At 43.1% G+C, this 22,700-nt stretch overlaps 2 protein-coding genes across 3 annotated transcripts in view; one reads left to right on the forward strand and one right to left on the reverse strand.

The window, feature by feature from the left end:
• The first annotated feature begins 264 nt into the window (after nucleotides 1–264).
• Ntf-2 (nuclear transport factor-2) lies at nucleotides 265–20,849 on the forward strand. Of its 2 annotated transcripts, XM_065228932.1 has the most exons (5): nucleotides 265–361; nucleotides 440–669; nucleotides 1,117–1,188; nucleotides 1,255–1,353; nucleotides 20,395–20,849. In XM_065228932.1, exons 2-5 carry the CDS (start codon nucleotides 562–564, stop codon nucleotides 20,506–20,508), a joined length of 393 nt encoding a protein of 130 aa, XP_065085004.1. In that variant the 5' UTR covers nucleotides 265–361; nucleotides 440–561; the 3' UTR covers nucleotides 20,509–20,849. The 2 variants fall into 2 exon arrangements, with proteins under 2 accessions (XP_065085004.1, XP_065085005.1); XM_065228933.1 differs by lacking the exon at nucleotides 20,395–20,849 and adding an exon at nucleotides 1,530–2,173 and having other exon boundaries at nucleotides 293–669.
• Nucleotides 4,460–22,700, reverse strand: part of LOC135707188 (uncharacterized) — a 64,130-nt gene continuing 45,889 nt past the window's right edge. The window contains exon 2 of the mRNA XM_065228938.1: nucleotides 4,460–5,879. Within this exon, the coding sequence (XP_065085010.1) occupies nucleotides 4,460–5,638 (1,179 nt within the window). The 5' untranslated portion in view covers nucleotides 5,639–5,879. The remainder of the gene's footprint in view (nucleotides 5,880–22,700) is intronic.

Raw genomic sequence — 22,700 nt, forward strand, 5'->3', positions numbered from 1 at the left:
ACCCATTAGTGGGTAAAAAATTTACCCATTATTCAACCGTGAACTGATTCTTTAAATGGGTATTTTTTCACCCATTTTATGATTTCAAATTTCCCCCATTTTTTGACAGCTGCATACATGGTTTAAAAATGGGTATTTTTTTACCCATAAATGGGTTTTCACGAAACACCGTGTGGTGCATGCATCTCATCCGCATCACAGTTGCATTCATTCCGCCGTTGCCGTTTTCGCTGGCCGAACTTCAAACAAAGTTTGACAACTGCCTGGGCTGCACATTCTTTCGCACACACAAATCCATCAGCACTTTCTGAGGAAGAAGAATCTGAAATTTTTGCGGTCTCCTCGTCGGGCGTTGCGTCGGGTAATTCTTGGCTTTCAATTTCCGAAATAATTGCTTATCTTTTAGTGATCAAAGTTTAACAGTGACTATCACTTGCAGTTGGTGTACGCTTTAGCAGTTTTTGTTTGGTGGTTGGTCGGCCGAAAGCCCCAGAAGAAGGTCCCTTTACTTTGCACCCCATCCGAAGATAAGTGTTGTGCGAGAAGAAAATCCCATCCAGGATGGCTCTCAACCCGCAGTACGAGGAAATAGGAAAAGGATTCGTCACCCAGTACTATGCAATGTTTGACGATCCGGTGCAGCGACCGAATCTGGTCAATCTCTACAATGTGAGTAGCGCTCGCTTCCATTTCTGGGTAGAAAGCTGGAATCCGATGTGTATGAAGTGGAAATTTTCTTATAGCGAGCGTAATCCCCGTCAGAGGTAGTCGCAGCTCGCTATATTGATAGAGGTTTCGCGAATGAACTGGTTGTTGCACCTAACCTCAACGTTATTTACCTTCTTGCGGGAAGCGAAACGACGGTGACTGAATCATTCGATTTTTTTTTCGTTTTATTTACTGCTTTCGGATGCGTTTGTTGTTACTTGCATGCGGACGACGTCAAAAATGACCTCGGTTGTAAGATAATTTGGGTTGCATTATTTTCTGTTTGCCAAGAAAGCATTTTTTTTGGGGTAATCATTTATGGTAATTTTAGGAACGGGAAGTAAGATTGTTATTGATTTGATTTGTCAATCGATGGGTTACCTAATTTACGATTTTATCTGATTCCAGGCCGAACTTTCTTTCATGACCTTCGAGGGACAGCAAATCCAAGGAGCTGCCAAAATTTTAGAAAAACTACAGGTAGCTGGAAATTGTTTGATAAATTTTGGATTTTTTTTTTATCCTATTCATACATTTATCTTGCAGGGTCTCACCTTCCAGAAGATTAACCGAGCCCTAACGGCGGTTGATTCGCAACCCATGTTCGACGGAGGTGTCCTTATCAATGTTCTAGGTAGATTGCAAGTAAGTATATCCTGTGTCCGATTGTCTGTGTTTGTCTTTCAATTTTGTCTATTTCGGATGGGAACTGATTCGTTTCTTTCTCTCAACTCTTTCACTGCCGTCCTCTCGCCGTCTACTATTCGCGTGGGAATCCAATGTTCTAATGTCTCCGAATCTAAATTTGAATGTTTGAGCAGACTGACGAAGATCAGCCCCACGCCTATACGCAAACGTTCGTACTGAAACCCATTGGAACCAGCTTCTTTGTCCAGCACGACGTCTTCAGATTAGCGCTGCACGACATGGCGTAGCGTGTGTCTTTCGTCGAAGAATTTGTTGTTATCCCTCTGTCCTCCGTAAAAAAAAAACAAAACTAAAACCAACAGAAAGCATTACTATACTATTGCCTTTGGCGCTTTCAGGATCTAATTGAATCTATCTAAATATTGAACGTAGTTCGAAAGAATGAACAGAATTTCCAACACTCACATCAACTAATACCTAATACGAATTCGATTTGTTCCCCGCGCGCGGTCCGATTCTATAGGATACGATTAGTTGAAGAACGAAATGAGCTGGAAAATATAGGAATCTATAAAATTTTATAAATATTATGAAAATGATGCACACAAACTGCGAAAGCTAGAGAACAGTAAACCGAAACCGGTTTAAGCTCACTAATTTAAAGTAGTTTTTCTTTTTTTCATTGTAAACTTGCCTTGCAGAAAGTGTAGGTTTTTACTTTGCGTTTTTGTGTTTCCTGAAATATAGTTTCTTTTAACTGTCTTATGTATGCTCTTCTCGGAATGGTTCAATTTTTTTTGCAAGCAACATTTAATCACATTAAAGGAGAAATGTGTAATAAATTATTGACTATTAATATAATACCTATCGAAGATTTGTAAATTTGAAGCGCATCGGTTGTTTTATTTCTACTGTTCGCAAGTGACCTGTAAGGAAACGATCGACGTAGCGAAGGTAATGAAGGTGTGTGTGTAACTAATTAATTTCCTTTTAGTTTTACACTAACTACTTACCTATGAATGAATGCTTATGTACATATTTTCGGTTTGGTTTAAGTTGATGTTGTTAACAGCTTATTTCCGTACTATTAACGAACTTATAAGTTTCAATTGTATTCGTTTTAACTTGTTCGATGTTTTCCCCTGTTTTGTTTTTCATCCAGTGTAGAAATCATTTTGTGCACCCTCTCTAGTCTGTACTAAAGAGGCTACATTTATAAAGAGACGACATCTTATCCATTTGACAGGTCTTCTGCTCGATTGGAATCACTTTTCCAATGACTTTCGTTATCGTGATAATCGTTTGTTCCAATTTTGACATCTCGTCTTTTTATAAATTCAGCCTCTTTAGTCTGTACTACAGTCGCTGTTTGGGTATTAGCGAACTGTACTTTTGCTGATTTAAAGCTTGGACTGCCTTTCGGAAATCGAAAATATACTTATTTTTTTACTACGATTTTAAAACACGTTTATTATTCTGGACGAATGAAACAAAACTAAACTCACTTGACATTTCAAATTCTTTTTCCCGGAAATAGAAAATTGGTTCAACCCGAAGGTAAAAATACGGCGCTCGCAAAGTCGGGGGGTGCTTCGATACTGGAACATCCTCCTCGCCTTGAAGCCACAAGTGGCTTCAATCAGACGGCAGCACACATAACTTATGGATCGGTCGTTGGTACACAGTTGAGCCACGGCGCAAGGTCACCACCCGAACCACTCCTGATGCGTCTGGATGAATCATTTCCACTCTGGCTAATTCCCACTGTGCTGGTGGTGCGTTATCGTTTTTGACTAGCACTAATTCACCCACGTTGATATTTGGTTGAGAAGTACGCCACTTACTACGCAGTTGCAAGCTTGCTAAGTATTCGTCCTTCCATCTGTTCCAAATATTCACGGTATGCCTCTGCATTTCTTGCCACCGATCTAGGCGGTTAGACGGTAGATGCTTCATGTTGGGTTCTGGAACCAGGTTCATAGGCTGCCCGATCAAAAAATGACCAGGTGTCAGTGCCTCGGCGCAGTCAGGGTCACTGGACAAGGGGCACAAAGGCCGCGAGTTGAGGCATGATTCAATCTGGCACAGCACTGTAGACACATCCTCAAACGTAATTGCTCCTTCTCCCAACTCTGCCACCAGATGCTTCTTGACACTGCGTACCGCAGCCTCCCAAATACCGCCCATGTGCGGCGCCGATGGGGGGTTAAAGACCCACTTGATTCCCAAATTAGAAAGATAACGGCTGGCATCCTTACTGTTTGACATAATCTGTTCGATGAATTGCTGCAGTATATGATCGGCGCCAATGAAATTGGTGCCATTGTCCGATCGAATTTCGATAGGGTAACCACGCCGGGATATGAATCTCTTCAGAGACCCAAGGAACGTGTTCGATGAGAGATCGCTTGCTACCTCGAGATGAACTGCTCGAGTTGAGAGGCACACAAACACCACAATGTACCCCTTGGTGATCTTAATTCCTCGTATGCATGTTGCCTTCAGTTTCAAAGGACCGGCATAGTCTATGCCGACATGTGAAAAGGCTCTTGTGGCTAGCACTCTTGCCGGTGGAAGGGTTCCCATGAGTTGACCAGCAGTCTTGCCTTTGAGTCGCACACATCGCATACATCCCTGCACTACTTTCCGAACTACCGTCTGGCAACCAACTATCCAATACTGTTGACGGACAATTGCAGTCAGAAGAGACGATCCTGCGTGAAGGTTGCGCAAATGCAGATCGCGCACTAGTAGCTCCGATGATTTTGTGGAAGGATTATTGGATGTTTTACTTCGTATGGCTGGGCCGAATTATGTAGACGGCCGCCCACACGCAAGGTTCCCTCTGAATCCAAAAAGGGATGCAATGATGAAAGGATATGCTTAGGTTGGAGACACTTACCCTTACGCAGCAAATCCAACTCTTGGCTGTGTACCTCGTGCTGCACAGCTTACAACAGATGAATATTTGCTTGATATAGCTCGTCCAAAGTCAGCTCTCCAATGTGTCGCTCGCTGGTGCCTTGCTTGAGTACGACGGATTTTAAGTTGTAGTTCACACGGTACACGCATGCCAAGGAACGAACCAAAAAAAAAAGCTGGATCAATTAACGATTAACTGCTTCTCAACCTCATAGTTGATTATTTTCGTCAACAGTGTACATAACGATTTGATCGGTTTGACCTCCAACGAATCTTCGTCGACAACCTGTGGTGCTGGGCTTCGCTTCCAACCCGATTCATCTTCTTTCAGCCACGGTGCTCCTTGAAACCATAGCTGATTGTTGACAAGTTCATCTGGTGATAGTCCACGCGATGCAACGTCTGCAGGGTTATCCTTGCTAGAAACGTGATTCCAGCAGCTTCGTGGCAGGTAATCCAAAATTGCAGATGTCCGGTTTCCTACAAATGTCTTCCACCTTCGGGGATGCGAAGACAGCCATTGCAGAACGATGCTCGAATCTGTCCATGCCCAGTGTTCGATCTGCTGGTGTGGCAAGGCTTCAGTAATCCGACGCATCAACTCTGTGAGTAGCAGCGCTCCGTTCAACTCTAGACGAGGTAGTGACACTTGCTTGATTGGCGCCACCCGAGATTTAGCCGCAATGAGTACCACCGAAACGTTGCCTTGATCATCGACTGTTCTCGCGTACACCACCGCAGCGTATGCATGTTCGGAAGCGTCCGAAAAACCATGAAACTGCACACGGTCCCGGCTTGGAAAAATACACCGTGGAATTCGGATGGACTCGAGTAGATGAAGATTTTGCTTCACTGCTTGCCATTCTTGCTCGACGGCTGACGGCAACGGGTCGTCCCAGGCGATGTCGAAAAGCCAGAGGTGTTGATAGAGAATTTTGATTTTGACTATTACAGGAGCCAACCATCCGAACGGATCGAATAATCTGGACGAATCTGATATCATCTGGCGCTTAGTGTTGACACTGTGCGGGGAAAAACTAACCTTGAATCCATATTCATCTCGAGACGGATACCACAGGATGCCCAGTGCCTTCACTGCCTCGTTGTAATCCGAAAGCTTCATATGTACGGGTTGTGCTTCGTCCGAAGAGTGGTTGGATAAAAGATTCTCACAATTAGACGACCACTTCCTTAGTTCAAACCCGGCTGAAGATAAGATTTCGACCACCTGCTGCTTCAGGCGGATTGCTTGTTCCTCGTCGTCTGCTCCGGACAGGAAGTCGTCGACGTAAAAGTCAAGCTTGATCCGCTTCACTGCTTCCGGATAAACGGTTTCGTACGGCTTAGCTGATTCTCTCATGGCCTCGATTGCCAAATACGGGGCTGTTTTCGTTCCGTACGTCACTGTACAAAGGCGATAGTGCTTCAACGGCTGATCGGGTTCTTCACGGAAGACGATACGAAGATAGTCACGGTCCGCTGGATGTACCAGTACTTGACGGTAAAATTTGGCAACATCCGCACGGAAAGCCACACGATGTGAACGGAACCGCAACGAAACTGTGAAGATATCAGCGTTATTGTTTGGTCCGGCCAACAATCTGTCATTGAGCGAAACTCCAGATGATGACACACAAGACGCGTCAAAAACAACGCGCAGTTTTGTTGTTGAGCTGTCTTCCTTGATTACGGCGTGGTGCGGCAAATAGTAGCACTCACCGCTAACCTTCTGAACTTCGGCTACCGGAACCTCCTCCATATGTCCGAGCTTCAAATATTCACGCATGAAGTTAGTGTATTGATTCTTGAACTCCGCATCCAGATGAAATCGTCTTTCGATACATGTGAGTCGTTTCGTGGCCACAGCGAGAGAATCGCCAAGCGCTGGCTTCGAATTATCAAAGGGTAGTCTGACAATGAAGCGTCCAGTATCATCTCGTGTCAGGGTTGAACTGAAATAATCAGTAACCAGTTGCTCAGAAGGAGTAAGCGATGGTGGCTTGAACATTTCCTCCTGTTCCCAAAATTGCTGCAAGGTGCGGTTCAAATCCATTTCGACGTGCAGGCTGAGAATTGCGTGGTTGCATTGAATGACAGCTGCAGCGTCGTAGCGGCCTGCTACGATCCATCCGAAAATCGTCCGTTGGGCCACTGTTTGGCCGCTCTCGTTTTTGACTTGATCTCCCTCCAAGAGTGCAAGAAAAACGTCTGCTCCCAGAATGATGTCTATCACGCCTGGTTGATTGAATTCCGGATCCGCCAACCCGTCCAGTTGATTTAGAAGCTTCATGTTATCCACATCGAACGGCTGAGACGGTATTGTGGTAGTCAGTTTGCCAAGAACGTAGGCCTCAATGTTCAAGACTAGGGTGTCCTTGAACCGAGATGCAAGGCGCAATGTCACCACACCGCGTGTCGTTCCGACCTCTTGTTGACCCAGACCGTTGACTACTAGCTTGCCGTTCCGTCGTGGTAGTTGCAATTTCCGGACACAGGATTCTGTCACCAACGACGCTTGAGAACCGGAATCGATGAGAACTCTCGCTGTCATAAAATCGCCATCCACCTTTTGCACCTTGACAACAGCCGTTGGCAGCAACGGGATAGATTTTTGCTTGTTCTCCCGGAACTTCCGCCGCCAGTGAGACAATGGCACTTTCTTCCTTTGCAGGGGCCACCGCCGAATCTTCTTGTTGTTCTGCTTCCGGTTGTTCAGCCTTCTTCACCACAGGACACAGCAGCGTATGGTGCCGTTGCTTGCAGTCGGAGTTGTGGCACACAGACTTCGACGTACACGACTTCACCGAATGGAATGGCCGTAAGCAATTGAAACACAGTTTGGCCTTTTGCACTAGTTCACGTCTGTCCTTCACACTCATATTTTTGAATTCTTCACACTGATACGTATTGTGCTCACTGGAGCACTTCGCGCACTTTTTGTCCGTTGTTGACGTATACAGCGTCTTCAGCTTCGTCGAGATTGGCACCGATCTTTGTACTTCCTTCTTCGGTTCATTCACTGGTTTCTTCACGAACGCAGAACAAGTTTCGATCACCTCACAGCGCTTTTTGAGAAACTCCAGCAGTTCCTCGAATGTTGGGTTCTCAATCTCCACTACTTCTTGAGACCAACTGGCTCGTGTGTCCTTGTCCAGCTTCTCCAGGATGAGATGGATTAGCCACGGATCTCGGCTTTTGAACTCCTGCCCCAAAGCATCCAGCTGTTGCACAATCTCGTCCGATGTTGTAACTAGTCTGCTCAACGACTGCGGCGATGCTGGAGTTACGGCCGGTTGGGCCATGAATTCGTGAACCAACGAGAACACTGTGAAACGCTTTTTATCGTAGTGGTTGACCAGTGTCTCCCACGCTTTATCGTAATTCACACCCGAGATAGGGAACTTGTTGACTAAGCGTTTGGCGTCTCCATCCAGATAGGAAAAGAGGTGTTGCATTTTGAGCGCATCTGTAATGTCAGCCCGATTGTGGATTGTTGACACGTAGAGGTCCTTAAACGTCATCCACTGTTTACGTTCACCATTGAATGGCTGAATCTGAATGGCAGGCAACCGAACATTCAACTGGGGTGCACCATTCGACACCTGTTCTCCGTCGGGAAGTTTGATTGCAGCTATCGGAAACTTCGACAGATTTTCGACGGTTTTTGCTGTCATCGCCTGATCCAACAATAGCTTCCTCTGCGTCTCGATGAGCAGATGAAGTGCCTCCTTCCAATCGGCCGTATTGGCAACAGTTTGCTGACTCACGGAAGATCCAACCTCATCCAGATGACTTTCGAAAATATCCTTCACTCTGTAGAACATTCCGAAAAACTCCTCCCTGACCGAATGCACCGATGCGGTGGCTACTGGGTCCTCCTGTTTCTCCTCGATGCAGCTCTGCGTTTCCCGAAAACTAGCAGCAAGCTCGTTTAGCTGATTCAGTCGGTCCCTAACCTCACTTTGGGACGGATTCCGCTCTTTGATGTTGTCCGCGACTGAAAGCTCTACATTGATTTGAGCCATGAGGGCGTTCCTCCGGCTAATCAGCTTTTGCAGGTCCGACATTATCCGGTTAGAAGGACCAATGATTGGGTATGAGCGAACTGTACTTTTGCTGATTTAAAGCTTGGACTGCCTTTCGGAAATCGAAAATATACTTATTTTTTTACTACGATTTTAAAACACGTTTATTATTCTGGACGAATGAAACAAAACTAAACTCACTTGACATTTCAAATTATTTTTCCCGGAAATAGAAAATTGGTTCAACCCGAAGGTAAAAATACGGCGCTCGCAAAGTCGGGGGGTGCTTCGATACTGGAACAGTCGCTATATTTATAGTCTGGCGAATAGAATTTCGAGTTATCAAAAAGCGGAACCAATTCAGTATATTGTAGACCAACAATTGAAAAGGCCTACTGTGGGAACGCGACTTCACGGAATAAAGAAAGGCTCGACGGTTAAGTAATGATAAGTAAGACTTTTATCGAAGACAACATACCTAGAAGCGACATACAGTAGCTATTAAATTCGATCGGAGCATTTACCTTTTAGTGGCAGATGACGCTACTGTGTCTGTCTCATAGCGGATGTATGAGAAAATGGAAGAGTTGCCAGTCTTCTTGATATGTTGTCTTCGTTTTTATTCTCTACTGTTCTACAAACTCGTGTTCACTTTAAGGCGTAGCGTTATCAACTGTCAAACTCCGTACGGTGGTTTTGAATCCGCTTTCATCGGGTAGGGTGTATCCATAGTTGCCCCCACAGTAACATCAAGAACCGAAAACGGTGACCGGATGATGTAACTTTCGTGTGGCCATCGTCAGTCGGGTGGCTGCTAAAATCCTTACTGCAGATGGATGTAAGCTGACTTAAGTCGATTGATACTAATGCCCTGCTTCTTTCCTGCAACCAACACTTCGAAGTTTTTTTCACCACGCTTGATAACTTCATATGGTCCTTCGTAAGGACGTTGTAAGGAACGCTTCACTGCATCAATTCGAACGAATCCATGACTGCAACTTTTCAAATCACTGTGACGGTAGGCTTCGCATGATGAATCACTTTTGGAGGCCGAATTTCCACAAACGCTTCGTGGAGTTATTTGGCGAAAGCTGTTCGATCGATGTCTGTCGTTGGAGGGTCACTTGGTCATACACCAACTCAGCAGCAGAGCATTTTAGATCCTCGCGTAAGGCGCTGCGCAATCCTAGGAGTACCATAGGTAACGGATCACTTCAATTTTGCTTCCCTTTGCACTGTAGCTTTGAGTGTTCGATGAGGGCGCTCCACCATCAATGACGTTTATATAAATGTCATTGCTCCACCATCCCGTGGGTTCCTAGAGTGTATGTCAACTCCCGAAATAGTTTGGATTTAAACTGGCGTCCCTTATCATATGTTATAGTCTCCAGTGAACCAAAACGAGCGATCCATTCAGAAGTCAGCAGCTTGAAGTGGGAAGGCTTCTGGCCAACGTGTGAAGCGGTCCACGATGGTGAGAAGATAGCGCGGTGTCCTTAAGACGGCGGAAGTGGACCAACAAGGTCGATGTGGATATGCCGAAATCTTGATTTCGGGAGATCAAACGTGCCCAAAGGAATAACGGTGTGACGATTTACCTTAGATGCCTGACAAGCAATACAGCTGCGTACGAAATCGTTGATGTCTTTGTTCATAGACGGCCACACAAATCTGTCGGAGTTTAACCACCTGGTTGCCCTTGCACCAAGGTGTGCCATACCGTGTACCAAGACGATGGTTTTCTAGAACGAAAGGACGCATTTTGTTATTGATTGATACATCCCAATAAATCGGGCATGAAAGGTTGGGCAGTAGACTGATGCAAAATTTAAAATTTTTGGTCAACGGTGCTCAAACTGTTCCAAATTGGGTTCTGATGCTGAATTCTGTTCAGCAGCAGCAGCAATTCTTTTTCCAAACGATGCAGTCAACGATGAACCAGCAATAAGCTCCGAATCCGAAGCTGATGCTTGACTCCCTAGCAAGTAATAATAAAGAGTAGACAGCGAGCTAGGACAACTTTAAGGAAGGTACAAATCGGTTTTATCATCTCTCTTTACCAAACTCCCCCTCACCATCCCTCTCCAAAGGCCGTACTCTAAACAGAACTATCAATTCTATACTTTCATCTCCTCCACATCTATCGTATAAAAATTACCACTTTAGTCTGTTATTTGAAATTAGCATCTTCAACCTTTGTAGCCCATTGATAGCACCATACGAACTATAGTTTGTACGACGAAAAGGTATCCTCAGCATTGCGTTGTTACGGAGTGCTCGTGGTTGAACGTTAACGTCGATTTGTTGTAAAATAGAAGGACAATCGATTCTGCCCTGTAGAATGTCTGCCACAAACAGGGCCCTTGTCGCATCTCTTCGACTGCATAAAGGATCCAGGTGAATTAACTGGCACCGTAGCTTGGAAGGCGATTAGGATCCCTTCAAGGCAATCGTCGAAGGGCAAACCAGATGAATCGTCGTTGAACAGACTCTACTCTTTGTACACTGTTTTGGTAATTGGGATTCCATACAGGGCAGCAATTAGCAAAAGCGTTGATTTGGAGTTGGAGAAGGTGGCAGTCAGCGATGACTCGGATTCGGAGATAGATTTTCATGTCGTCTGCAAACGACAGTCGTGGACCGTCGAGGACGAAATTGACGTCGTTGAAATACACAAGAAATATCAACGGGCTGAGGTGGCTACCTTGCGGAATACCATAAGTGGCAGGGAACGAAGGAGATCGGCAGTCGTCGATTACAACTTCCAACTGACGATCAGATAGATAGGATGCGAACCATCGTAGGAGACTGCCGTTTATACCGATTATAGTTCGATCAGGAGGAAAGTAAACTACACACAAAAACAAAGTGCGGTCAGTGAGCTTAATGGCAATCCAAACTTGTTCCACACAATTCTATGAATCGTTTTCGATAACTTTTGCCTTCAATCCAGAGCCGACCGCTATGAGAACGCCTCCACCAGTAGATTTGCGGCTGTTGTGCGGATTCCGATCGCATCGAAAAACCTCGTATTCGGAACCAAACACTTGATTTGACAATGTGCGAGTTCGAGCCAAGTCTCAGTGAGAGCAATGACGTCGAAGCAACGATCCGAAACCGCTAAGCGATAATCATAGATGTTGGAATTCATCCCACCAGCGTTCTGTGGCCTGACTGTGACGATAAGTAGTATGGCGGGGGCTGCATTGCGATCTAGAATTGGCAACGACATCAGGCAGGGGATGTTCCAAGACAAATCTTGAATTATACTCGCCTGATTGGGAGATTCGGAAGACCCCCTCTCCGTTTCCGATTGCAAGGCCGGGCCGACTTCGATGAGCGATGTCAGCGAGGGGCGCAACTGCGTCGGAAGGACTGGGGGCTTCCAAAATACTGTCCACGGTGCGTCCCAGGGTCCAAGATGAAGAAGATGGAACCGGCTGATGCCGAGTTGATTCTATGTTCCCATGACGTGCGTTTCCTTCGTTAGAAGATTCCAGTGCGCTGAAAATCAAACCGACTTCAGGCAGCGAATGATCAATGTTGAATTTATACTTGCCTGGTATAGCATCTAAACTCAGGGCCGGGACGGCTGTGGTGAACGTTGGCAGGAAATGGCGCGACTGAGATAGAGGAATCGGGGGCTTCCACTGTGCTATCTACGGTGCGTCCCGGTTGGAAAGTAGAACCATTCGTCAGGAGAGGGGAAGACAACGACGCCACCTCCTTTTGCGTCGGGGTATTGGTGAGAATCTGGATGTGGGGGAATACATCACACATCAAAAAATTCGAATCGTAAAAATACTTGCCGGTACAAGCATGGTGGAAGACCCCCTTTCTACCACCAACCTCAGAACCGAGACGACTGTGGTGAACGCTGGCTGCAGTTGGTGGGACTGGGATGGGGCGATTGGAGGCTTCCATCAGGCTTTGTACGGTGCGTCTCGGATGTATATCGTCAGATGGCGTGATTAGGCGTTGTCGGTTGTGCTGGGCGTTCCATTCTTCCTATATATCCGAAGGATCTCAGCTTTGAAGACACCGTGAGCAAGCTGAAAAGTTTGTTTGGGACACCAGAGTCTGTCCTTAGCCGGCGCTATCGGTGCTTGCAAGTCACCAAGCAAGCCACCGAGGACTTCAAATCGTACGCTTGCAGAGTCAACAAACTGTGTGTGGAGTTTGAGCTTGGTAAGCTAACCGAGGACCAATTTAAGTGTCTGGTCTTCATGTGCGGATTAAAAGCGGAGAATGATGCGGATGTTTGGACGAGATTGTTGAGCAGGATCGAAGATTGGGCCGATATAACCTTGCGATGATTGAGGCAGGGCTGTCTTCAACACCAGTCAAGGCGCTAAAAAGCAGGCAGTTTGTCGGGAAGCGTGCATCCCGATACGAAAAGCGATCCCCTGGACCTGGATCACCGACTGGATCAAGCGAGGTCAATGCAACTGCTCCGGGTTCACCATGCTGAAACTGCGGTTCCATGCATTATGCCAAGGATTGCTCTTTCAAGAAGCATAAATGTCTTGATCGCAAGTAATATGGTCACAAGGACCGGTATTGTTCCAGTGCGATGAAAGCAAGGAGTCCGAACAGGCGTTACTCGGCGAAGAAGATGACGACCAAAAGTGTTGTGGTGGAAAACGTGAAGAAAAGAAGAAGAATTATACAAGCGCTAGTGAACGGCCGACAAGTCAGCCGCCAATTAAACACGGCATTATTTCCGAGAAGACGTTATGACAAATCGGTCAGCCCACTTCCAGTCCTGTGACGGTAGAAACGGCAACGACATCAGAGAAGCCATTGAAGCTGGAGGTTGAACGTGCCTGTGAAATTTTCATCAACGGGACGAAGCAGCAAGGTCGTTTCTATGTCGTGAAGCAGCAACTCAACTTGCTTGGGTTAGATCTTATCGACCACTTCAATTTCTGCTCGATGCCGATGAATCGTTTTTGCAACCAGATCGACAGTTCTGCAACGACGATCAGTTCCCTCAAGATAACCTTCCCAACCGTGCACATGAGATCATCGTGTCGGCGGACGCATCATGGATAGGAGTCGAGACCACCCTCAGCCACATATTTCCGGATGGATCGATCAAGTTTATGCACCATACGTCGAGGTCGTTGACAGCAGCGGAACAAGCCTACAGCCAGCTAGATCGCGAAGGTCTTGTCATCATTTTCGCCGTAACCAAATTCCATAAAATTTTATTCGGATTAATTCGGATCTTCGGATCAAAGAAAGCAAACCGCTCACAAAGTTGGGCGCTACAGATGCACAGTGGTCGGAGATGCCAATTTGGTGAACTTAATTGTTTTGTGATCAAACCGTTGACTTAATCCAAAAACTGTCTTCAGAAGAATTGTTCACAAAAACATTGCGCATATTATGACAATTACCAATATTTTTCATGGCATACTATGAAAAAAATAAAAAAAATAACTTTTTTCGCAAAAGAGATAGAATAGTAGTTTCTTCAGCAAAGTTGTAGTACTTGTAAAAATATGAAACTTTGCTGAAAACATCAAATTTGTATGACGAATACTTGTGAAGATATGAAGCGTTTTTGATGGAAACCCCCTTAAATTCAATTTTTTAAGTATAACTTTTTTTATAACAGTTTTTTAAGTGAACAATGTTCTAAAAAAACGTAAACAACATACAAATACATGTTTTTGCTGGAGACAGTATGTGGCTAAAATCATCCCTTTCAAAGTTATAGTATTTTTTACATTTATTTTTCCTTAATTTCAGCTGCATATAGGGGAGAAGGTGGCAAACCGGGACACAGCACCAAGTACTCTTTTTAAAGCTTAGACTCTGTACTACAAAGTAGTGAAGGTTTGGTTAGCGCCAATTCATAAATGAGTGAATAAGGGCACGTTGAATGTTCACGTGTTTGGCCTTTTTCTATATAAAAATAACCCTGCCTCCTCATTTATGAACGGTAAATTACGGATTATAGAAACAGATATTATCAAACTCATCCGTGAACAAAAAGGAAATTTTCTGTATGTATGCATTAACAAAAAAATGATTAATTTGAACAAAACATTTTCTAAGACAAGCACTTTGTGTGCTTAGTTTACTCCAGTTGTCAATATAAATTTTGGTTAGAAAAGAGTTAAACTAAAGCGGTGGTGAACTATTTTCCATCCTTAACAAATCCTTTACCATCCTCAACAAGATACTGCTGACCCGTGCGAATTCAGTTGGCTAGTGAGACGACTGAAGTTACCCTCAAAGAGCATGTGGATAATAAGATCCAAAATCTTCGGCCAACGGAATTCGAAATCAATGGTCGTCGGATCCGAGTCGAATATATGCTACATATGACCATGGTTGCAAATACTCATTTCAGCTAAAATAACGATTTTTGGAATAATAAAACCAAAAGATGGTATGATGACATGTTTTACTTGTAACTTACAAGAAGAGGTTACAAAGTATGCGTTTGAAACATAAAACCTGTAAATTTTACTTTCTATGAGTCATAATCAGCGATTTGCTGATCACTGAGTAAGTGGGGGGGGGGGGGGGTGAATTTCTCCTCGATTTAGCGTGACATAATTAATGCATGGGCCCTTATCTGTAATTTAAAAATAAAAATTTTTCTGAGCAGTTATCATGATAAAAAATAAAAAAAGTTTCGCTCTTCATCTGTTTCCCCTTCGCTATCTGAAAAATCTAACGAAAACTGTGCATCTTCGGAAAACTCTCTGTCTTTCTTCTGAGATTTTACACGGAAACCAGCAATAAGTGGATCTGAAGAAACTAATAGTCGCCGCATGAGATCACCGTTTGTTGTAGCTCGTGATGATTTTCGAGTGTGATCTGAACCTTTTCATTACTTTATTTAGCGACTTTTGTGTCTCTTCAGACAAGTAACCACTTCATTCGAGCAGTTAAAATGACGTTTACTACCACTCAAACTTTGAAATATAACATTATTTTGAGATTTTTTCTTCTAGAACCACAAGAAAAGTAGCCCACATTTGTGCGTTTCATAAAAAATGGAATTTAGTTGGTCCCGTTTTGTGAAATCGCTGGTAGAAAGTCACGCCAAAACTGCTTGACAAAGTGGTCAGTCCGATAGAAACATTGAAATGGAGAATTATGTCTGAACCGTGCATTTAAATCTTAAAAACCAAGAGAATTGGGTTTTTTTTTTCGTGTTGGGTATATTCATCACTGCGACCATTACTTTGATCTATTGTTTTTATATTGCTTTATCAGTTATGTCGTATCACTATTTTATGAAGTGACCGACATAGACTGCAGCATTTTCCCAGCCAGGTATTACATTTCGAATGAAATGTACTGCTTGACTTGGACCTGCATTCCAAATATCAAAGGGTTCTGCCAGCCCCTTATCCAGAAAAATACGCCTTTTATTGAAATACTTCTTCATTGATAAGTCGCAAAAGAACATTTTGAATATTATTCATTTGAGTGGGTGTAGCCTTGCAGATATTACATCGCTGTGCTGATTTGGTGGTCGTAACAGCATTAACAACTTTGCCATTAATCATGGTCATATGCAAGGTTGCAAATAATCATTTCAACTAAAACAATGTTTTTTTTTATTATGAAATAATCAGATGCTATGGTCATATTTTGAATAGGTAAAATAAAAGAAGAGGTTGCAAAGAATGTGTTTGACATATTAAAGTTGTTTATTTCACTTCATGAGAGTCACAATCAGCGATTTTTCACACACTCACTCACTCACTCACTCACTCACTCACTCACTCACTCACTCACTCACTCACTCACTCACTCACTCGCTCACTTAGAAAATGTTTTGTTCAAATTAATCATTTTTTTTTGTTAATGCATACATACAGAAAATTTCCTTTTTGTTCACGGATGAGTTTGATAATATCTGTTTCTATAATCCGTAATTTACCGTTCATAAATGAGGAGGCAGGGTTATTTTTATATAGAAAAAGGCCAAACACGTGAACATTCAACGTGCCCTTATTCACTCATTTATGAATTGGCGCTAACGAAACCTTCACTACTTTGTAGTACAGAGTCTAAGCTTTAAAAAGAGTACTTGGTGCTGTGTCCCGGTTTGCCACCTTCTCCCCTATATGCAGCTGAAATTAAGGAAAAATAAATGTAAAAAATACTATAACTTTGAAAGGGATGATTTTAGCCACATACTGTCTCCAGCAAAAACATGTATTTGTATGTTGTTTACGTTTTTTTAGAACATTGTTCACTTAAAAAGCTGTTATAAAAAAAGTTATACTTAAAAAATTGAATTTAAGGGGGTTTCCATCAAAAACGCTTCATATCTTCACAAGTATTCGTCATACAAATTTGATGTTTGGAGCAAAGTTTCATATTTTTACAAGTACTACAACTTTGCTGAAGAAACTACTCTTCTATCTCTTTTGCGAAAAAAGTTATTTTTTTTATTTTTTTAATAGTATGCCATGACAAATATTGGTAATTGTCATAATATGCGCAATGTTTTTGTGAACAATTCTTCTGAAGACAGTTTTTGGATTAAGTCAACGGTTTGACCACAAAACAATTAAGTTCACCAAATTGGCATTTCCGACCACTGTGAGATGGTGATGTATGATTTCAAGATCGTCTATGTCAACGTGGAGAAATTCGGCAACGCAGATGTCCTGTCTCTGCTCATTGAAAACCATGTCATGCCAGAGAAGGATTTTGTAGTAACTAGCGTTATTTTGGAGAAGGATGTCAAGGCAATTGCGGCAAATTCAGTGGACGCACTTCCACTCAGCTTCAAGATGGTTCAGGAAGCAACCCGTTCCGATACAGATCTTAGAAAACTCTACCGGTTTATCCAAGAAGGTTGGCCGCAATCAAAGTCAGCCATCGCATGCTGGGAGATCAAGCGCTTCCACGATAGGAGAGAGTCGCTTTCGACAGTTCAAGGCTGCGTCATGCTCGGTGAACGGCTTGTAGTTCCAACAAGTTTCCGGAAGCGCTGCTTGCATCATCTTCACCGAGGTCATCCAGGAATGCAGAGCATGAAGGCAATAGCGCGCAGTTATGTTTACTGGCCCTCCCTGGACGAAGACATTGTAGCACATGTCAGCGCATGTCACCATGTAGCTGTAGCCAAAAGCCCACCCAAGTTCGTGCCATTGTCGTGGCTAAAATAAACGCATCCATGGCAGCGAGTGCACGTAGACTACGCTGGACCGATCGATCCTAATGTGCATCGACTCGTATTCCAAGTGGGTGGAAATCGTCGTGTTAGTGCCGAATTCGATAGGTTCTGCTTAGAGAATGGTGTCAATCACATCACAACAGCACCATACCACCCACAATCCAACGGGCAAGCAGAAAGGTTCGGTTCAAGAGGTCAGTGAAGAAAATCAGAGAGGGGAAAGGAGCCCTTCAGGAAGCTTTAGACGTGTTCCTGATGACCTTTAGATCAACACCAAACCCTTCCGCATCTGATGGTAGATCACCCTCCTAAGTAATGTTTGAACGCAAGAAGTAGTGAGGAACAATGGACTAAACGGCGATCCTTTCAAAATGGCGATGCAGTATACGCGAAGGTGTACTCAAACAACCAATGGAGATGGTCACCCAGTGTAGTTCTGGAACCTATTGGGCGTGTTATATTCAACGAATGGGTGGAAGATATGCGTATGCTTCGATTGCATCTCAATCAATTGCGCAGTCAACATCTGGTGACAAGTCGGCAACGAAACCAGTAAAGTTAGGCAAAACGTTATCAATAGACATTCTGCTTAGAGCATAGAACTTACCTAATCCGCGCTCAACAGCAACCGCTATCACTACACCACCACTACCACTACCATAGTCATCTACAGTCACCGACCAGACGTCAATCACGCTTGGAGTTCCAACTGAGCAACCCACAATGCGTTTGTTGCCGACACCCGAGGCATCTGCGCAAGTTTAGAAATTACCTGAAGCTTCTTCGTCGTCGTCGTCTTCTTCTTCATCGTCATCACCCATATCTGTCCATCATCATCGTCAGAGTTTCTATCAGTCAACGAAAACCCAACAGCTGTCCAGTTACCTCGTCGCTCTTCACGTATGAGAAGACCGCCGATTCGGTTCGATCCCTACCAGCTGTATTAAGGGGGGAGATGTTGAGGCGAATGGACATCCCTACCAAACGACAGTCGAGCAGCATAAACGTCACAATGTTCTAGAAGCTTATGATATACAATATAGATTTAATTCGTTATAAGTTTACGTCGCGTGTTTATCCTCATAAGAAGAAATGTTCTCGGCCACCGCCACATGCGAACGTAAAAAGTGTAATGTGGAAAAAGGTTAGAAGACTATGAACAAAACATTTGGTTTTCCCATAGTAATTTCCATATAAACTTCAAATGGTTTGTGCCGCGTCAGTTTCCTACCAAATGAGTTTGAATTTTGGGAGGCTAATCAAGACCTGATTTGAAACCGTATGAGCACTGAGGAGCGAAAATTTCAAAATTTGCATCAGTCTATTGGGCAGTTGTAGCTGTTCTATTTTTAGGCTGGATGACTTCCTTAGTTTTGCCAGTTCTGTGCTACCTTCCGGGTCTTTGGCAATCGATGACAAAGCAATAGAGGTTAGAGCTTCAATTCGGGATATTGTGTCAGCTACGGTGTTCTCCAAGCGGCTGATATGACGAATATCCGTTGAGAACTGTGAAATATATCATAGATGTCGTTCTTCATGGGGTAGCCTACTGGATGAGTTAGTAACCATAGCATGGGTGAGTGGCTTGTGATCGGTGAAAATGGCAAAATTGTGACCTTCCAGAAAATAACGAAAGTATTTTACTGACATCTTCATTGCCGTCAGTTCACGCCCAAATGCCGAGTAATTTCGTTGAGAATCAGCAAACTTTTCGGAAAAGAATCCGAGTGGGTGCCAAGTCGTGCCAGATAACTGCTGAAGACTTGCTCCCGCGGAGCTACTTGAAGCGTCGACCATGAAAGCCAGTGGTTTGTCAGAATCCGGATAGTAAAGCAAAGTAACTTCTGCCAACGAATGTTTGCAGCGATCAAAAGCTGTTGTCTGGTATCAACTTTCGTAACTCCGCCTGCATGACAACAGCCTTGGGTAGCTCCTTTACTGTCTTTAGGTAGCATGTAGTTCGCCACAGCCTGAACCCGGAACGGTAACGTTTGATTACCGCCTTGGTCAACTACGTAACCTAGAAATTGAACGCTCGACTGCGCAAATTTGCTTTTTGATACGTTGATCACCGAACCATTTTGCTGAAGTCTTCGAAACACTTCTTCAACATGTTACTAGTGCTCCTCCGGCGTTGCTGACGCAATACACATATCGTCGATAAACACGACGACGTAATCCAGATCGCCAAAGATTTTATTCACGAAACGCTGGAACGTTTGACTGCCATTGCCAAGGCCGAATTGCATGCGCGTGAACTCATAAAGGCCAAAAGGAGTAATCCCTGCAGTTCTGGGGATGTTCTTTTCTTCTACCGGAATTTGGTGATACGCTCGTTCGAAATCAAGAGTAGTGAAGATTCGCTTACCTTGCAATGAATTCAGCAGATCATGCACATGCGGCACTGGATATCTATCCGGGATGGTGATTTTGTGCAGCATACTTTAGTCGCCCACAAACCTTCACTGTCCGTTTTTCTTCGGGACATAATGGAGTGGCCCAGCTGCTACACGAAGGTCTACATATGCCAAGTTCTGTCATTAACGCGAACTCCTCTTTAGCTGCTTTCAGTTTATCGTGGGCCATTCTCCTAACCTTAGAAGCGACTGATGGCCCTTTTGTTTCGATGTGATGTGTGACATCATGCTGAACCGAAAGGGTAGCTCTGGAGTCAGCATGTAACAGATCTAGTGTCTAATAAAGTGTTTAATATTCTATATTTTGGCACTTCTAAAATAATTCCACCTGTTATCCGTGTAAACATTACGAGGTAATTCCCCAATATCTTGCATGCTGTTCATTTTCGGATCGTTAGACCCCCCCCCCCTCTCCCCCTTCTCGTTTGTTGTTAAATAACTTTAATTATACCAGCCCAAAATACGAATTACCTACCTAACGCAACACCATCTTATTTTTCACTCATTCCCACAGTGTGACGATGACCCACCGCATGCCTACGCACAGGTCTTCGTCCTGAAGCCGTTGGGAGGTTCGTTCTTCTGCGCCCACGACATCTTCCGCCTGTGCATTCACAATTCAGCGTAAACACAGCAACCGAGCAGAATCCTGCAGCTTCACACAGCGATTACCACCAGCGGCGGTGGTATAGATAGAATACACCTTGTTTCAACACCGCGATGTACCTATTCTCTCACGAACATGCCGCGGATGATTCGCAAAAGCCTCTATGCATACATAATACAATATATACATACAGCTAATCAATCCGGCACGATCTATACCTACCCATCACTAACAATAAGGAAGGGGGCTTGTGATTTATCACACACTGTTTCTAGCAGCAAAACAATGATGTAAAGAGAATGCTAAGAACGAATGTTTGAAATTAATAATAAAAAAAAGTTTTCGTTAAGAAAAACAACGCACCGGATCGTTTCATTTTACTTCGTCAAACAAGCCTTTTTTATTTTATTTTCATGCTTCCAAATTCTGTGTTGTCTCTTGGGTTTAGTTTTACTTAGCTTCACATTTTTTGTTTTTACCTTGAACGAACATCGACTCAAACATTTTATTTATTTTTTTTTCAATCGATTCTCATTGTTTAAACTTTTTTCCAACAACTCAGTATTTAGTTACTTCGTAATACATATTTAGGAGATACAGCAATTGAATTTCTACCTAGTCTTAAAAATACGCTTCTGTTTTCCGTTTTATTGAAAGAAATTAATAGTTTCGAGGACATTATAAATCGTGTGGCTTGTGATTCTGAGTGTTTTAACCGTTTCTTGTATAAGCTGCATCCGCTGATTGGTATTTCAAAAACAGTGCTTCGAGAGTATTTTCATTAGAGCGAGATCCATGTATGTAGCGAAGTCGTTTAACAAAATGGTAGCAAATCGATATTAAAATTTGCTGTTTCTATCATAATTAAAACTCATTTTGATTTCAATTGTCACGACATTAGTGTGATATCATATTGTGCTTTCATTATGCAGTCAAGACTTTTTAAATTTTTTTTCCTTTGATTTGTTTTCCGTTGATCTTGTTTTCCGTGCTGAGCACCAATGCTACCGACACCAGAGAGGCAGCTCCCACACCTGGACCCTACCTATCGACCCATCAACTCATGAACCGGGGACCAACGTCTTACTCCCCTGTTATACCTCAGAACATCCCGGCGGCACCGACTGGGATTGAACCCAGGCCTGCTGGGGTGAGAGGCAATCACGCTTACCACTACACCACCGGCGCCGCTTAGACTTTTTAAATGAAAGCAACTTAACTTGAAGTTCTGCTGTTAACGTGTTGTTAAAAACTCAATTTAAGCTCATCTGTCGTTGAACTATCCATTATTGTTTATTTGTTTTGTTAAACACATTTTAGATCATTCGTTACATGCCCGGGTGAGATTTGAGCTCAAGTCTTTCAGCGTGAGAAGCATGGATGCTAACGATTTATGCCAGGCCCGTATTCAGTTAAACATTATGAATGTAAAATCAGAAATCAAATTGATTTCATTGAAAGCAAGATTAGTTTTCCGTTTTATTCAACAAAGTAAAGTGATGCTCTTTTTTTTTTTTTTTTTTTTTTTTTTTTTTTTTTTTTTTTTTTTTTTTTTTAACTCTTTATTTGTTCCAAATTCAAAATAAATTACATTTCATTTTAACCTAGGTGCTCCAGTTACTGCAGTAACGTACCAGCCTTAATTGTTATGATATATATCTAAGTGTTTTTACATTGTTCATGTCTTGGCAATTCAGTATTTTAAACAGGTTTTTTAACCTGCATGTCAGTATAACAATTGATATCTTAAAACTAAAAACTAAAACTAAATCTTATCTAAGTATAAAGGGAATTAATCGTTGCAATTGAGGATTGCAACGATTTTTGCCTGAAATTATTAATTATTTTGTTGGACATTTGTGCTAAAGTCTCAACATTCGAAATTCTATGTACTTCGGTTGTACTGTACCAGGGAGGCAACTTCAAAATCATTTTCAGAATTTTGTTCTGAATCCTTTGAAGTGCTTTTTTCCTGGTAGTGCAGCAACTAGACCATATTGGCACAGCGTAAAGCATGGCCGGTCTAAAAACTTGTTTAAATATTAGAAGTTTATTCGTCAGGCAAAGTTTGGATTTCCTGTTTATAAGAGGATACAAACATTTAATATATTTGTTACATTTGGCTTGAATGCCCTCAATGTGATCTTTAAAAGTTAATTTTTGGTCAAGTATTAATCCAAGATATTTCACTTGGTTTGACCAGGAAATTGGAA

Source organism: Ochlerotatus camptorhynchus, unplaced genomic scaffold, assembly GCF_037179485.1.
Source record: "Ochlerotatus camptorhynchus isolate MF236.1 unplaced genomic scaffold, CSIRO-AGI_Acam_v1.1 ptg000304l, whole genome shotgun sequence".
NCBI lineage: Eukaryota > Metazoa > Arthropoda > Insecta > Diptera > Culicidae > Ochlerotatus > Ochlerotatus camptorhynchus.

Coding starts and splice junctions, on each gene's coding strand:
- Ntf-2 (XM_065228932.1), top strand. CDS start 562: ATGGCTCTCAACCCGCAGTACGAGGAAATAGGAAAAGGATTCGTCACC. Junction 1,189..1,254: donor AAATTTTAGAAAAACTACAG/GTAGCTGGAAAT, acceptor TTTATCTTGCAG/GGTCTCACCTTCCAGAAGAT. Junction 1,354..20,394: donor ATGTTCTAGGTAGATTGCAA/GTAAGTATATCC, acceptor TCATTCCCACAG/TGTGACGATGACCCACCGCA.